Source organism: Nothoprocta perdicaria, unplaced genomic scaffold (assembly GCF_003342845.1).
Source record: "Nothoprocta perdicaria isolate Ctin4 unplaced genomic scaffold, notPer1 scaffold_4, whole genome shotgun sequence".
Classification (NCBI taxonomy): Eukaryota; Metazoa; Chordata; class Aves; order Tinamiformes; family Tinamidae; genus Nothoprocta; species Nothoprocta perdicaria.
Window position 1 is genome coordinate 7,842,817 of NW_020455643.1, and position 15,806 is coordinate 7,858,622.

Sequence of the window (15,806 nt, forward strand, 5' to 3'; positions counted from 1 at the left end):
CCTCGCTTTTCCCAGCTCGGTTCCTTCCCTCCAGCCCTGCTTTCGCCGGGGCTCGTCCCTTTGTTCCCGCGGAGCCATGCGGCCCCCCGCTCCGCAGCGCGGTGGGAGGCAGCGATGGAGCCGGTGCGGGGAGGAGGGGGCCGCCGCGCGTCCCGGTGCCCCTCGCCGGCCCCGCAGCGCTCCGCGCGCCCGGGGCAACAATGGGCGGAAATCGCGCGGGGGCGGAGCCGGAGCCCCCCGCCGCGCCCGGCCCCGCGGAGCCCGCGCGGGGCTCGGTGCCCTGTGCGGGGGGCGGCCCCGGCGCCCGGGTGAGGGGCTGCGGGAAGCGGCCGGCGGGGCTGGGGCCGGCGGGGCTGTCCTGGCCACGCGAAGCGGCGGAGCAGGAAGCCGAGGTGCGCTGGAGCATCCTTATCTGGGAGGGCAGAGCCTCTGCCCTGTGCCCGCTCCCTGCCCCCCCCACTTATCTGCTGGCAGCCGGGAAGACCAGCGTTAGGAAAGGGATGTGGGATTAAAAAAGAAAAGAGGGAGGAAGGAAATAGATGTCTTCTAGAAAAGATACAAATACGCGCGTGTGGTTTCTCTCCTGCCTTCTGCTTTCATTGGGGAGATGGTATCAACTCAGTTGTAACAACTATGTAATCAACTGTACCGTGCCAGGGCTTTGCAGAAGGCAGGTATGCATGTAGAATTGCAGGCTGTTAGCGAGGCATGAGGGTGTTAGTGGTCTGCCCTGTCTTCTTAGGAATGTGCCCTCTGCTACATACAGACATGCAAGATCCTAAATGTAGTATAGTGGAAGGTTTTGTGTGTGCGCTTTGTTTTTGTTTTGTTTTTCTGCTTACAGTAGTACCTGCTTACTGGTTCTCCTTTGCTGAGATACTAAGCGAATTTACTTCCACTTTTTGGAAAATGTTAACTTTCTGAAGCACGCAGGCTGCTAACGCTCCCCAAGCCGTAGTCAGGACAGTTGCTCCTACAGGGGCCTGACTGGAGTGGTGAGTACAGAAACCAGGAGCAGTAACTCACCTACAGGGCAGGAAGGTGCAGGTGGAAAACCCCATAAGTCATCACCTAACATCTGCAACTTTGACCTGCGGGTTCCTGCAGACTTGTGCTGTCACAGCCTCTAGGATGTGCTAATCTTGCCTCGTCTTTCATGGCTATCAGTCTATACCAGAGGAGTTACGGATAGTTAACCCTTTAACTTGAAGATGTTGCTCAGTAAAACTGTGGACAGAAACAAGGAGGGTTTATATTGCTGAGAACTCGCTTGGATTTTGCTTTAACTGCAGTGGATCTGCTGGGTCTTGGGACTTGCCCTGGAACCAGCAGTGGAAGTGCAGGGTTGGCACTGCAGTACCAGCTCGTCCTCCCATCTAGCCCACAGAATAAGATCATTTTCTCCTGGCTCCTTAGCCTCAGTCTAGATGCTCAGTATCCTATTTAATTAACTACTACGGAGATCTGCTGAATAATCCTTTGAGTTTCAGTGGAAAGCAATGTGGTCAGGCTCAACAGATGTGACTATAGGACTTCCCGGAGATACAGGAGACATTATGTGTTTGAAATCCTTTGAGAATTGGGTAAAAATGTGGTGGTTCCGCTGTGGAGTTGTACTGATGTGTGCACTGCTGTGTCTTTGACATTGGAAACAATAGCTTTGGATATTTGAGCGGCTTCCCCTTTTTCATAAGCTTTCCTGTTCCTCTGAAACTCTTGGTAGTAGCAAGCGGGGTGGGGAGTGTTATGATTGCTTATAGGCAATGGGGAAATGACCACAGTGTCCAGTGCTAGGATGGATGATGCAGTTCTGAAGTGAAGGGGTTGTTTCATCCCTTTAGACTGAAGTAGTCCTGGTTGTCTAGGTGGTTGTGTAGTCTTGAATACAAAGATCTTCAGCTTTAGGTGGCTTAGAGATGCTGCTGCTGGGAGACCTGATAACTCAGGACACCTAGAAGATCCCCAGACTGCTTGAACAAATGGAGGTCAGATGTCCTTAAAGAAATGTTTTTGTAAAGGAAAGCAATTTTGTGTAAGGGACTGCTCAAGAGAGATGTGATTCTACATCTTGCTAATAAAACAGGAGTTTCTGGCTTTTTTGTGTCACAGAGAACAAGTTTGTCTGCTGTGAGCCACCTTCCTCTGTGGTCAAGCTTGACTGGCTGGTCCCATCTCCAGACTGCTAGACTTAAGGCTAGCAGGCCTTACAGCAAGGCTTAAACCTGAAAAATCTCCCACAGAACTATTGGGAATGCAGCCTTGCTCTGACGATACAGTCACCTTCCTGTTAGAGATTGTTCCCCCAATAAACTTGTGAAACAAGAACTCCTTTTGTCCATGGTATCAATGTTGATTGTGTTGGGAGGTACTTAGGGACTTCTTGGCAAAGGAAGAAAGGATTCTAGTCTGTCCAGCAGAGGTTATATGCAGGGCTGGGAGGTGGGGTAGTCCCCTCATTTTGAGCTGAGGAAACTTCCTTCAAACTGAGCTTGGTCTGTCCCAGGTGACTGCCCCAGTTAACTGCTGTATCTTGGATGTGCTGGAGGATGTCCAGCAAAGGGCCACAAAGATGATTAAGGGATCGGAGCAGATGGAGAATAAGAAGAGGCTGGAAGGGTTGGGACAGTTTAGCCAGGAGCAGAGAAGGCTTGGGAAGAGGGCATCTTATCAATGACACAAATATGTGCTAGAAGAAGGTAAAGAACAGAGGGCTGGACTCTGTTCTCAGTGGTGCTCAGGGGACAAGAGGCCGTGGCATGAGCAGCAACACATTTGAACATAAGGAGCCACTTCTTTACTGTGAGGTTGGTCACACACTGCAGCAAGTGGCCCAGTGAGGTGGTGGAGTCTCCATACAGAGATATTTAGAAACCAACTTAATATGGTCCTATACAAACTGCTGTAGCAGACCCTGCTTGAACAGGGTTGGACCAGATCCTCTACAGAGGTCCCTTCCAAACTAAACTAATGTGTTATTCTGCAAACTTTTATTATATTGTCCTCAAAACTCAACTTTCTCAAATAATCAGACTCTTACAATATATATCATTTTTGCTCTTTGGCCTGAACTTCATCCCTGTCTTGTATGCTGCTGCTCATGTCTTTGTAGCTTCCCTTTACACTGATGATTTGTGGCTTCTGTCTCCTAGTGACTACCATGGTAGTCTCTGTTTTGCTAAGCTTTGCCTATAGTAAACTCTTAGTTTGGGGCAATGTGTCTTCAAGAACGTAGAAGTAATTTACTGGGCCTTACATTACTCTTGCACAAGAGTATATTTTAAAAAAAGAATCTGTAGTTTTCACCGACTGCTAATGTTATTAGATAGTGTGACTTAATATCCGGTTCTCCTGAGCAGAGACAAGTACCGCTGTTAGATGTGAGTGTACAAGTCACTTCATTTAATTCACAAAGACTGTGTAGTCTTGGAGAAATCTCACTGCTTATTAAACATGTTGGGAGGGTTTTGCAGCTTCTTTGTTTTTGACTGTCCTTATCTGATTTGAGTCCTGCAGTTCAGCCTGAGGAATTCTTTGTTTAGTCCTCTGCTCTGTGGCTCGCTCTGGCCAGCGACCTGCCTGCAGCTTCGGTGAGCGTGTAGAACTGCTGAGCTCGTAACTAAAGAGGCTGCTCTCAAGTCAGGACTTACTGCACTGTCCTGTCGCGTTTCTCTTACGTGTGTCTGGAGTGTTGGTTCTTTTCGCTGCTTTGCCATGGGTTTGTGCTCTTTTTGCTCCTAGTATTTAATGGCAACAAGAAGCAGATGAGTGTCTTGTCTTGTATCTATGGTCTTTGCTGCAGTGCAAAAAGCATGGCGTGTAAGGCCAAAATTCTCCTTGGTTCCCACAGTACTGGGAGAGGATTCATGGAATTCATCCCACCCAGCTTGCAGGCAGGCTTAAACAGAGCTGTGAACCACTGCTGTTCCAGCCCAGTCTGCAGTTCTTTGGATCTGTTGAGGTGGTTCTTGATTCACTTTATCACTACATCTGAGGTGCTTGTGCTTCCCAGCCGGCTTGGAACAGCCATGGAGACCTCCACCATATATGTAGGAGCCTTCTGTGTTGAGTATATATTTTTTTCAATTCAAGCACAACAGATAGCTTCTTAGGTTAAATATTTGGCTGTCTTGAAAACCTATTTAAAACAAGAAACCTACACTACAGCTGTGGGACTTCAGTAGTCTTGTAAAGTAATTAAAATGGTATAAAGCTTAACGTTACCCCCAGACTAAAGGGAACGATTAGCTAGCTGTATGAATTTGGATATTGTAAAAGTGCTAAAATGGCCACAGTTGCTCACAGAAGCTGTTGCAGATGCAGAAAACCTTTTTTCCTTGCTCTCTTAAGGGGCCTGCAATATACTCTTTTGATACAGAAAACTCTTAACTGGAGAGCATTTCAAGCATTAACTGCTCAGTTTCAGCTTTAAAACTATTTAGAAGTTATGCCCAAATGAGGACTTTTCTTCCAGAACTGCAGTCTAAAAATTAGATTAGGAGAAGTGAGGTGGAGAGAGTCAGGTCAGTTGGCTATTGTTAGATAATTGTTTTCCTCAAATTAGGCTGACCTCTTTAAATTCAATACACTTTTAATGTAACTTTAAGTTCAATGAAAATATAGCTTCTTAACTACTATTTGTGCATTGTGAATGACTTTATGCTTCCATAGCAAAATTAACATGTATAGATATCTAGAGTGTTTGTTTTTGCACTGTATTTGCATGCATTGAAACACTGCTCACAAACCAGTGCTGAACTGTCTCAGATCAGAATTATCCTCTAAATGACTGAAGCTCAAATGCAAACAAGATGAGAACATGCAGTCGAGTGGATTGCTTGCTTACTTTAAATAGTTTCACGTCCTAATACTGAAAGAAGACAACCTATTTGAGGTGATTATCTTGCAAGTAGACAAGGTCATTAATAACTGTCCTCCCTTTTCTTCAGCCTCAAGGAAAATACAGCATTTCTCTTGCTTTTTCCAGCTTAAGAGCAACTGGCAGCTGTCTACAGCAGTGAGCAGGAGGGATTGAGAAAGGACAAGACACTATGTTGTTAAGGGCCAAGGGAACACAGTGTGGCGACTGTCTGCTTTTACAAGAGCTTGTAGATCTGTGGATGCAAGAAAAGCTCAAGTGTCTTAAGCAATATTTGCTGTTGGTGATCTGTTAAAACTTTACAGGAGTGCTGTGGCAATGGCAGCTTTGTTACAGGGTAGCTGTGTCTGGGTGTGACAAGTGATTAAGGGGTCTGTCTGGCTGTTCCCACTCCTAAGCAAATAGCATTCAATAGCACTAGATTAACAGCAAGGAGCTTTTCTCTCCATGGGTTGTGTTCAGCCAACACACAGGTGGAGACCCTGCAGTGAACATCCCGGGTACTGCACTCCTCGTTCAGCTGAGACTGTAACACTTACTAAGCTGCAAGGACGTGATACTGAGCTAGACACACCTTGGTAAAGTACAATTTTCCTTGTAGCTATTCCTTACTTCCTCTAATCTCAGTATTTAAGCTTACATTAATGTCATTAAATAGTCTAAGGTGCTGTGTGCCTGTAAGGTGTCACAGGAAGCTTATAGCACTGCATAGCTAATCCCTGTGACATTGCTTGGCTTGCAGTTGCACTTGAAGTCTGGAAGTGGGACCTGTGCAGTGACCCTGAGATCTGAAGGAGTGACAGTGGGCAAGCAGCTATCAAAACAGTTCCCAAGGAAAGCAGCTATCAAAACTCCAATCCCACTCCTGTTTCTAAGCAATTGGGCACTGGTTGTTAAAGCAAGCTGCAGAAGTGTTACGTTACGAAGCTAGATCTGGTTATATTATTAAAGTAAGGTCACTAGATGTGTTTAATTGGTTGCAGTTGGCCTCAGTGACTCATGTAAGGTGCATGATTATAAGCAAAACACTATCTTGCTGCACCTCACTGCAGTGATCTGGCTTCCCTCCCCTGTACCCATAAAAAAAGATGCACTTTGTGATGACTGCATGTGAAAAATAAACTTGGCTGTTATAGTTTGCTTAACTTGGCTTAGATTTCATTTTAAAGCCAAGGTACCTTCCCCTCCCCCCCGAGAGCTGAACTGTTCCAGTTAAACATGTAAGTTGCCATTGCCATTTCAGGTATTTCATATAGCTTACTTTTCCTTTCTCTCCCTCCTTAAGGAAAAGGCAGACCCATGTTTGTGTGCGTTTTCCTGCCAAAAAGAATCCAATCTTCCAGATTAATTGCTAGAAATAAACAGCAGCTCTAAGTGATTTATTAGAAAGGATGATTCTTGGGAATCCTAATGTCTGCATAACTACAAAGATGGAGCCTTTTTTCCTCTTAATGAAGATATTAAGGGTGCTTAAATGCTAGTGCTGTGATAATGATTTTCATATTGCAGCTCTGCCAGTTCCCGCTGTGGGAGGCAACATTGGCTGTGGTTAATGAGCTCTGCTGTTCTGCTGGGTGCTTCTGCCTTACTACACAGGAATGGAAAGAAATATGTCTGGATGGGGCATCCCTTTAAAAACTGGCACTTCAGACTGGGCTTGCGTAAATGCAGATTGTTGCTCAGTACAGCATTAGAGCATGGCTCTCTGCCAAAGGAATGTGTGTGATGGGCTGTGTGACAGGTACCACTGAAGCACTGTTGTTGTGTCCTGCTGTGCTGGATTGCCTGCACAGAACCTGAGTCTTTACTTAGGCCCTCTCAGATAGGAGGGGTTTAAGGGTATGTAGCCTCTAGTCCTGTTGCTCTTGGATTCTGAAACTACAGAAACTTTTCCTTACCATGCAGGGCAAGGAGCTGCCTCTTGCTGATGCACCCAACGCATGAAATTTCATGTTAGTAATTGTGCAATAAATGCAAATTCCTTCACTAAATGACTTGAAGCTTTACTTCTGGAAAATGCAGTCCTCATTCTAGCTTGTTTGTGAGTCTCCTTACAGCAGCTTAAAGCCATTGAAAATTGCAGTCTAATAAATGTGGATTGCCATGGAAAGGAGTCTCCTGCTCTTCTGCACGGTAGCTGCTTAGGGGAACAGATCCTGCTTGAGATAAACTGGAATATTTATGTAGGAATAAGAGAAGAAGGCAAGTCTTTTGGCAGTTTTCTCCACTAGGGTTAGCTTATAGCAACTGCACTTGCTGCTGCATTTTAGGGGACATGGAAGAAGTCTTCCTGTGCACTCGGTGGTTGCAGCATGTGCACAACATCTGTAGGAATGAAAGCTTTGCTGGCAGTCCCCTGTTTCTTGGCAACACTAAGATCTTCTAACCTGTTTGTTCTCCCAGCCCTGAAGGAGTTGAAAGGCTTCACTCAAGTGCTCTGCCAAGCCTTGAATTTCCTTGCAAACCAACATTTCATAGATTGCCCAACACCTACCAATGCTCTGCATTAATGAGAAAGAGGTGGTCACAGCTTCAAGTGTCTCCTAATAAATTTCTGTAATAGCTTTTCACCTAATGTTCCCCTGAAAGGGTTGTTAATTATTAGGAAAGGGAAATCCTGATAAACAGTTTGGTGTTTTAATGGTTTGTTCAATGCTTACTGGACAAGACTAGATTTGCTTTGGTAATCTGGTGCAAGCAATATATAAATAAATACTGCTGAAGATGAAGAAATTCAGTAGATTTTAAGTTCTATTGCAAGCCTATGAATGTGCCCAAACCTTTTGCTCTCTGAACCTTGTAGCTCCTGTTTAATTTTTTTTAACTTCAAGAAAATTCAACTCTTTAGAATAGTCTCATCCTTATGCTAGACTTGAATGCTGTCTAAATTTGAGTTCAGTCAGATTTGCCATCTAAGTCCTTCTAGGATATTAACTGCAGTGTGAAGCTTCTATCACTTCTGTAGTTGAACACAGTGGACACATTCCCTCTGCTGCAGAAGTCCATGTGGCAGCTGAAGCTCTTCAGCAGGATGGAGCATCTTGCTGAGATGCCACTTACTTAATCTGGATGTCCCATTCAGTTATTGGAGAGGCTGGAATAGCCTGTGTGACAGGGCTCTCCTGTCTGGAGACCAAGACCCTGCCCCAGGGCTTTAGGCTTTTCTCAGGAACACGTAGCCTGGAAGTAGCGTTGGGTTAGATGGACAATTTTAAAAACTGCAAGTGCAGCACCCAGTTTTAACAACAGCAATGCTATAGTTCGGATGTAAACTGAGGTTATATTCTTTATATATAGCTTGACCTGAATTAATAGCAGTGAGCCAAAAGGTGGCTTCTTGAGGGGTAAGGGACCAGGAGGAGTAAGTTGAATTTGAGGTGTTGAGAAACTAGATAAGATCTAGAGTTGATGCAAGGTGCAGGTCTTTGTGGTGAGGATGAGAAGGCAGGGTTGGGAAAAGGGTGCAGGGCCTCCCCTGACTGACAGCAGTGAGCTTCTGATTGAGCTCAGTCATCACAGGGACCTCCACCCTTAGATGACCTGACTGTTCTCTGGGAAAACCCAAGGCAAAGCAGGCATGGAGATAAGAGTGCTCTTTAGACAGATGACTTCTGTCTGCAACTTGATAATGTCTGAGGTATTCTCTTAGAGCTGAAAACTTGCTTTATCCATTTTAGAGCAGCTAATTCATGAATATCTGAGTTTTTCAAATGATCTTTTGCTTCCAAAAGCTCTGTTGTGTGCTGCTAACAGAAGGTGGACATTAAAGCAGGTGTTAGGATAGAGAAATAATCACTGTAGCAAGGAAAAAGTCTAACAGGAAACAGTTTTGCCTGTATTTCACTGAGCAGGGAAATATTTGCTATTCTTTCTTTAAATAACTTATTGAAGATTCTGTAGGAGCAAGAAATATTAACCTTTTGAAAAATAGTTTGTAAGAGTTTATGTGAAATAGACTGTTGTTGCTATAAGATGATGGTAGGAAAGTGGCTGTTCTTTAAAATAATGCTTCCTGGGAAAGCTTCCTGTGATCTAAATTTAACTTCCTTCCTATGGGGAAGTAGGGGAAAAGAAAAGCCTTTTGTCCTAAAACAGATGTATGTGTGGAAAGGAGTCTGATCTATTGTAGACAAATTGTCCAAGCTGTGCGGTGTACCACATAACAAACTTCATAGCAGGGTGGATGGTCTTTGCTGAGAGGTCTTATCTAGTACCTGTTTTAGGATAGAGGGAAAATCTTTTACATTTGTGATTCCCTGCAGTCTCAAGTGAGTCTCTGGTGTTTCTCATCTAAGGTGTGTTGGTGTTTTAGAGCCTTTCTTGACCGTCTCTCCCCACTGAACTTTCCCAAACTGCTGTACTTCTCTGCTGAAATGCACTCTCCAATACTGAAATCTGTGGACATGTCAAGTAGCTCTATAAGAACCTGCTTTACACAATGGTCACTTCAAAAATTATAGAGAAGGCCTTCTGTTACATAACAGCTCCTCTTTCATCACAGAATAGGTACATAATACAAAATACAGATTTGCAGATACTTCTACATTCAAATGCCTAACAGTCATGCCTGTAGTAATACTTTAAGCAAATAAATTCCTCTTGGGAAAGCTGGATTGCTGCAGGGTAGACAGAAGCTTGCAGTGCCCTCAACTGAGGGGAGACTGACTGCATTCAGCTCCGACCTTTAGGTCTTGTACCTGAAGGGAAGGCAGCTACACTAAGAGCATCTCCCATTTTTTCTTAGTTCTGAGAGTACTATAAAACTTTTCAAGCTACAAGTAGGAAAATGTGCACTAAGAGGCAAAGCACCTTAATTACAGTCAGGAAAACACTCTCAAGCATGGTTTTAATGTGAAGAAAAGCCCTTAAGTTAGGGAGAACACTTTTTTCCCCTCTCCCAGAATTAAGAGACTGGGTTGGCAATGAATGGTTCATACAGTGACTCAACCTGCCCTTTTTTATTATGGGGAGGAGAGGGGGATGAAGTCCAAAGGATGACTGTTATTTCAAATAATCCATAAAGTTATGACAAAAAGCAACTAAGGCATTGGCACCTTCAATGCCAGTGAGAGGAAGTTTCTAGGCTTCTTTATGTTTGTTTGTTTTTGGTGAGGGAGAAAGGTGTTATGCCTCCTTAGGCTTCATCAATACTGTTCACCTATAATTGCATTTAAAACTTATTTGAAGGGCATGTTCCTGAGATGGATTCTGAACAAATTCTGTCAACTAAAAGCTCACACAACTCTGCCATAATGGCTGCTGCCTGATCTAGTTTTGAGGAATGAAAGTTGAGACTGATTTTGTGCCTTGTGCTTAGTTAAAGGAATGTCTTGGCCTTTCTTTTTCACATCTGTACTGGTCTGGAGGGGGTCCTGAAGAGCTGGAAACTTCTTCCCTTTTTTTGTCCTGAGCACCCTTCTACTCATAATTAAAGCTGTTTGTATGGAGATTTCACTCTTTTTCCCTAGTTCTATGGGAACTTCATAGTTACTGTCACCACCACAGAACACTATAAATGTAGGTTCAATAACCTCCATCATTATGTTTGTATTTTGAGGGAATCTCAGTGATTCCTTCCTTTTACTAGAAGACTAGTTACCAAACTAGTTGATAGTTGAAGACTGTTACCAAACCTTGTTATCCAAGTGATTGACAAGCACTCTTATGCTTACTGAGGTAAACTTGCTTCAAGTGGTTAAATGGATTGCCTTGGTCAACTCCTTTTAAGAGGCCATGAGGCTTAGGAGTAAGCTGGTATTTAAGCTGAGGCTGTTCTTTTTGCCTCAACTCTACTGAGATTTGTTGTTTCCAAACACATTGCATGCAACCCTTCCTTTCCTTATTTTCCATGTCGCCTGCTGTATGTAAGTTCAGGTGTGCTTTGTAAACTGGGGGTAAGACAGTGCTGCAGTTTTCATGCCAAGTTTACACACTGTTTTAGAAAGGAGTGCCAAAGAAGCTGTGCAGGGCTGGGGGGCAACAAAGCTTGTCACCACTTTTCAAGAGGTAGTAGATATGTTCAGACCAACTCCTCCAAAAGGAGCAATCTGATGCCTAGGTTTCTGTAACACTCCAGCTTCTTGCGTGTGTTTTTGCTCTGCAGCTGACGCAGGAGTAAGCCTTGCAATAGCACACTATTGTAAAGCTGCTGAGTTTTTAACTCGGTGGAGGTGCATTGTTTAACTTCTATGTTTCCAAAATAAAAAGGGTTTAAACTGATACTATAAAAAGTGCTGGCTCGCTTCTGTTTCCCAAACTGCCCATACAGCTTTTCTGTTATGTGCTGCAACGGGCAAGCCTTAGCCGCAGCAATCTGTGGTGCCTGCTTTGAGCAGCATGCCCCTTCCCCACATTAAACAGGAAACCAGAATATTGCACTAAGTTTTCTTTGTCTAGGTTGCTTTCTCCCATTGTGGTCTAGTCACAAGACCTCAAATGGGTAAGACTCTCAAATGCTTGTTTTGCATGTAGCTATTAATGTAATGGTGGCAGCTCGTGCTCTCTTGCTTTTGGAGATGGTGTTGGCGTGCAGTGGTGCTCAGTTTCTGGCTGAATTTCTGGCATGATGGAGAGCTTAATCTCTTTGGTCTCTTGACCTTGTAGTAGTAGCTCCTCTTCTAGGCTAAATTGTCCTTGTTTCAGCTCTCCTATCTACTAAACTCACTAGAAGAGCTGTGTTTGCCATACTGTTGGGCAAGAAGGTGCAACTTGGGCGTTACCCTGTGATATTTCTGGCCAACACCAGGACCTCCTGGCTGCAAGCATTGGCATAGCAGTGTCAGTGTGATGCCCAAGTGAAATCTGCACCAACTCTTGGCAGCCCTGGCTGGTAGCTGACATGTAACATGTAACTCCCAGAGGTTTGTAACCCAAGCTCAACTTCTGCCTCATCTAGGGGGGACAAAAAAGCACAGGCCTCAAGCCTTTGAGTGGAGCAGCTCGGCACCTTAAAGGCCCTTTCCAGCATGGTGAAGTGGGGCGGCTGGGGCAGGTGCTGCCGCCTTCCTGCCTTCCCCTCAGGGTGGCAGTGGTGGGCAGGGCCGGCGTGCGGCCTGGCCCCTCGCTGCCCTCCCTGTGGAGCCGGCCAGGCGGTGACCGTGTCCCTCGGGGCGGCCTCGTCACCTGGGACGGGGGAAGGAGCGGGGTTCCCATCTGTGACTACAGTGGGTTTTCTTAGGAAGTAGCTCTGTGCCCAAGGGAAGTAAGTTGCCCTTCACCACCTCCCTCAGGCGTGCCACCGGCAGCACGCTGTTACTTGCTGCCTGCTTTTCTGAGGGGGCAGGTGGGGGGTATTGGGATGGTCGCCTCTATTCCCTGACAAAATGTGAAATCAGATGGGGGGATGGCAGCTCGCTAATGTACTATTTTCCCCTCTCGCCCTTCTTAAAACTGGCAGGTGTTTGCTGCCGTAGAGGGAAGGAGAGGGACCTCCGTCTGGAAACGCTGCTGCCAGGATGCCGCCGAGGAAGAACGCTGTTCTGCGAGGACCCTTCTCCGAAGCTGCCTGCGTGCTCCCAGAGGACGTGTTCGAGGAAGATGACTTGTGAAACCCACCATCACGTCCGTTTCTACGAGGGAACTGAGTGAGGAACGACGACATGCCTCACCATGGACGCTTGTTGTGAAGGGACGGCTCTGTCCTCCGAAACGGAAAGAGGAGTGCTGTAAACACTGATCCTGAACGGGAACTGGGATTGCAGGAACTGCCTCAGAATGTTTGTTAATCCCAGGAGAGTCAGAAAATGCCAGTTTTTGCAGATCTTTGCCACTTGCTTCATACTGTGTCTGATGATTTTTTGGGGGCCATTTGATAACAGGTTTGTGAGCCATATGAAGTCCTATTCTTACAGATACCTCATAAATAGCTACAACTTTGTGAACAACAGCCTGTCCATCAACAGGGATAACTTGGACAGGGTAGCAAGCTACCAGTACTTGATCAACCACAAAGAGAAGTGTCGGCAGCAGGACGTCCTTCTCCTGTTGTTTGTGAAGACGTCCCCTGAAAACCGACATCGGAGGGACGCAATTCGACAAACGTGGGGTAACGAGAAGTACGTTCGCTCTCAGCTTAATGCCAGCATTAAAACACTCTTTGCTTTGGGACGACCAACGGGAGCAGAGTTGCAAAGAAAACTTCAGCTGGAAGACCAGAAATACAGTGACTTGATTCAGCAAGACTTCTTAGACACTTTTCACAATCTTACTCTTAAATTACTCCTGCAGTTTAGCTGGGTGAATGCCTACTGTCCTCATGCCAAGTTCATCATGTCTGCAGACGATGACATATTTATCCATATGCCAAATCTTGTTGCCTATCTCCAAAGTCTAGCACAGATGGGTGTTCAAGATCTCTGGATTGGCCGTGTCCATCGTGGATCCCCTCCCGTAAGAGACAAGAGTAGCAAATACTATGTGCCATATGAAATGTATCAGTGGCCCTCTTATCCAGACTACACAGCTGGAGCTGCCTATGTAATATCAAGTGATGTAGCAGCTAAGGTATACGAGGCTTCACAGACTCTTAATACAAGCCTCTACATAGATGATGTTTTCATGGGTCTCTGTGCCAATAAAATGGGAATTGTACCACAATACCATGTATTTTTTTCAGGGGAAGGAAAGGCTCCATATCATCCCTGCATTTATAACAAAATGATGACATCTCATGGACATGTAGATGACCTTCACCAGCTCTGGAAGGAGGCTACAGATCCCAATGTTAGGAGGATTTCCTCTGGGTTTTTTGGTAGAATATATTGCAAAATAGTTAATATTGTGCTTCTCTGCAAGTTATACTATGTGGACACATACCCTTGTTCAGCTGCATTCTCTTAATACTTGAATATCTGCATTGAAGATCCACTGAGCCAAAATGGAGCAACAACTCTTTAGCTGTTTATTCAAAATGAGGTAAAACTGAAATGTGAATAGGTTTTGGAGGGAAATGGAGGGGGTGGTCCCAACTTCTGTCTGGAAACTGTAATTTGAATAGTTCTCTACTGTACTACAGCTTCACACTGTGGCCTGTTCTTAATCTTCAAGGGAGACAGGTTTGGATTAGATTATCATTAAATGAACTATAAATGGATTTGACTTCCAGACTTTGAAAATAGAGAAAATGCTGGTTACTTTGAATTTGTCAGTCTTTCAATGTGAACTAAGCCCCATTTTTTTAAAAGAGTTTATCAAAATGGTAGAGCTCTCAAAACAAGGACTAACTTCTGACACAAGGAATGGGACTTCTACTTCAGTTTAAGCCAATATAGAGTGAATAGAAATATTCACCATTTCTGAATGCTAAACCTGGAAAACAACCCTTGATCTGTGTAACCTGCAAGCAGTGCTGTAAGTGAAGACCTGCAACAACTTCATTTCTGAGCTCCCCAAGCGCTTGCAGTGGGGAAGTTGTGTTTGAGCACCCTTTGATTTGGTTCTTGAAGTAACATATGCACCTCATAACATATGCAATTAGATTGGGAGTGAGCTTGAAAGAATCAAAACCTAGTATTACCTATGTAAGTGGTTTTGCTAATCCTTCTCTGCCTTCTGAAAACTGAAGCAGTACATTCAAATACTCCAATGTTTGATTAGCAAATAAGCTAAATCCTGTAAGAATACCTTTTAACACTGCTTCTGCTTTCCCACAGTTATGGTTCTAAAGGTGAAAGCCAAGCAAAAGTTTGTAACTGGCTTTCCTTTTTCCAGAAAACTGCTTCCTTACAGCTTTGGGGAAGCTGTGAATGAACTTAAAAGAGGAAAATTGTGCCTGAGTTTACAGAGGCTATTTTATGCACTTCGGAAGTTTAACTTCACAGTGAAGGGGTAGGGAGGTGGTGATCCACAGAAACTCAAAGCACAAATCCAAACCACTAACACTTTTTCAGAAGTTTTAAGCACAAGATGGTCTTTACAACCTCAAAATAGTTTGTATCCAGAAAATCCCCCATCTTCATTAGGTTTCAGTGTTAATATTTACCTCTGAGATGAACAAAATGCTCTTTACACTGCAAATTGGGATAAAACTCAGTGATACTGAAACTAGCTATTAACAGATCTACTGTGGTGCTGTGCATGGCTCAAAAACAAGATTCTGGGAGGACTCTACAGCCTTTTCCTTGCATCTTTAGGTGTCTTTACAGGCTCTCGGGACAGGTTGATGATTGCCAAACCTGTGGTAGCTTTCAGAGTGGATACACAGACCACCCAAGGTACAGCCGGATACTGCTTGGGAACAGATTTGACACAGGAATGAATTTCAGGTGGACTGTCAAGAAACTGCTTCTGAGAGCTTGAATGAGTAATTTAGCAGCATGGTGGTGACAGGCCAAAGGCTTGGAAACCAACAACCATCTGCCTTTTTTTTTTTTTTTTTTTTTTTTTTGATCTGTTGCAGCAGTGTACAAAAGCTACAGGAGCAATGTTTGATTTTAAGGTGTCTTAATATTGGCCTTTTCTCCCCAAAGGTTCTCGCTGTTACGGCTGTGTGAGAGCAGTGAAGTGCCTATCTGTGTCCTCTAACCTTAAATGTTGCTTTAGAAACAATTAAAACAAAATGGTGGTTTTAAGCTGTAAGTAGCAAACCTGGTTTAAGCAATTGCTACTACTCTTGAAGTTGTGCTAAGGGTGTAAGTGTATGGATGGTTAATGTTAATTTAAACAAAATCCAGGAGTGAATTTGCTGCCTTTTCTCCAAGCTGTCATTTCAGATGGCTCCTAGGTAGCTACTAGAGTTAAGTGAAATATGTGACTTTCTAGAAGTGTGGTGGTGTTTTTTCTTTTTTGAGAAGGAAAAGAGTGGGCATCCAACATCCCCAAACCCAAATACTCAGTATATGAAGAAATAAACTGCATACCTGCAGTGTCTAAATGATCGAAGTTACTATTCCAAAGAATATTTTAAAATATTCACAGAAAAATAAATCAAATG

The 15,806-nt window shown here is 44.3% G+C and overlaps 2 protein-coding genes across 2 annotated transcripts in view; one reads left to right on the forward strand and one right to left on the reverse strand.

Moving 5' to 3' along the window:
* The window catches only part of MCF2L2 (MCF.2 cell line derived transforming sequence-like 2), a 132,789-nt gene that overhangs the window by 59,426 nt on the left and 57,557 nt on the right, over positions 1-15,806 (reverse strand). The window lies entirely within an intron of this gene.
* On the forward strand, positions 12,287-14,512 carry B3GNT5 (UDP-GlcNAc:betaGal beta-1,3-N-acetylglucosaminyltransferase 5). The gene has a single exon (XM_026045432.1). It carries the CDS (start codon positions 12,590-12,592, stop codon positions 13,712-13,714), a length of 1,125 nt encoding a protein of 374 aa, XP_025901217.1. The 5' UTR covers positions 12,287-12,589; the 3' UTR covers positions 13,715-14,512.

Excerpts from the sequence above, each read along its gene's own strand:
- B3GNT5 (XM_026045432.1), top strand. The coding sequence starts at position 12,590 with ATGTTTGTTAATCCCAGGAGAGTCAGAAAATGCCAGTTTTTGCAGATC.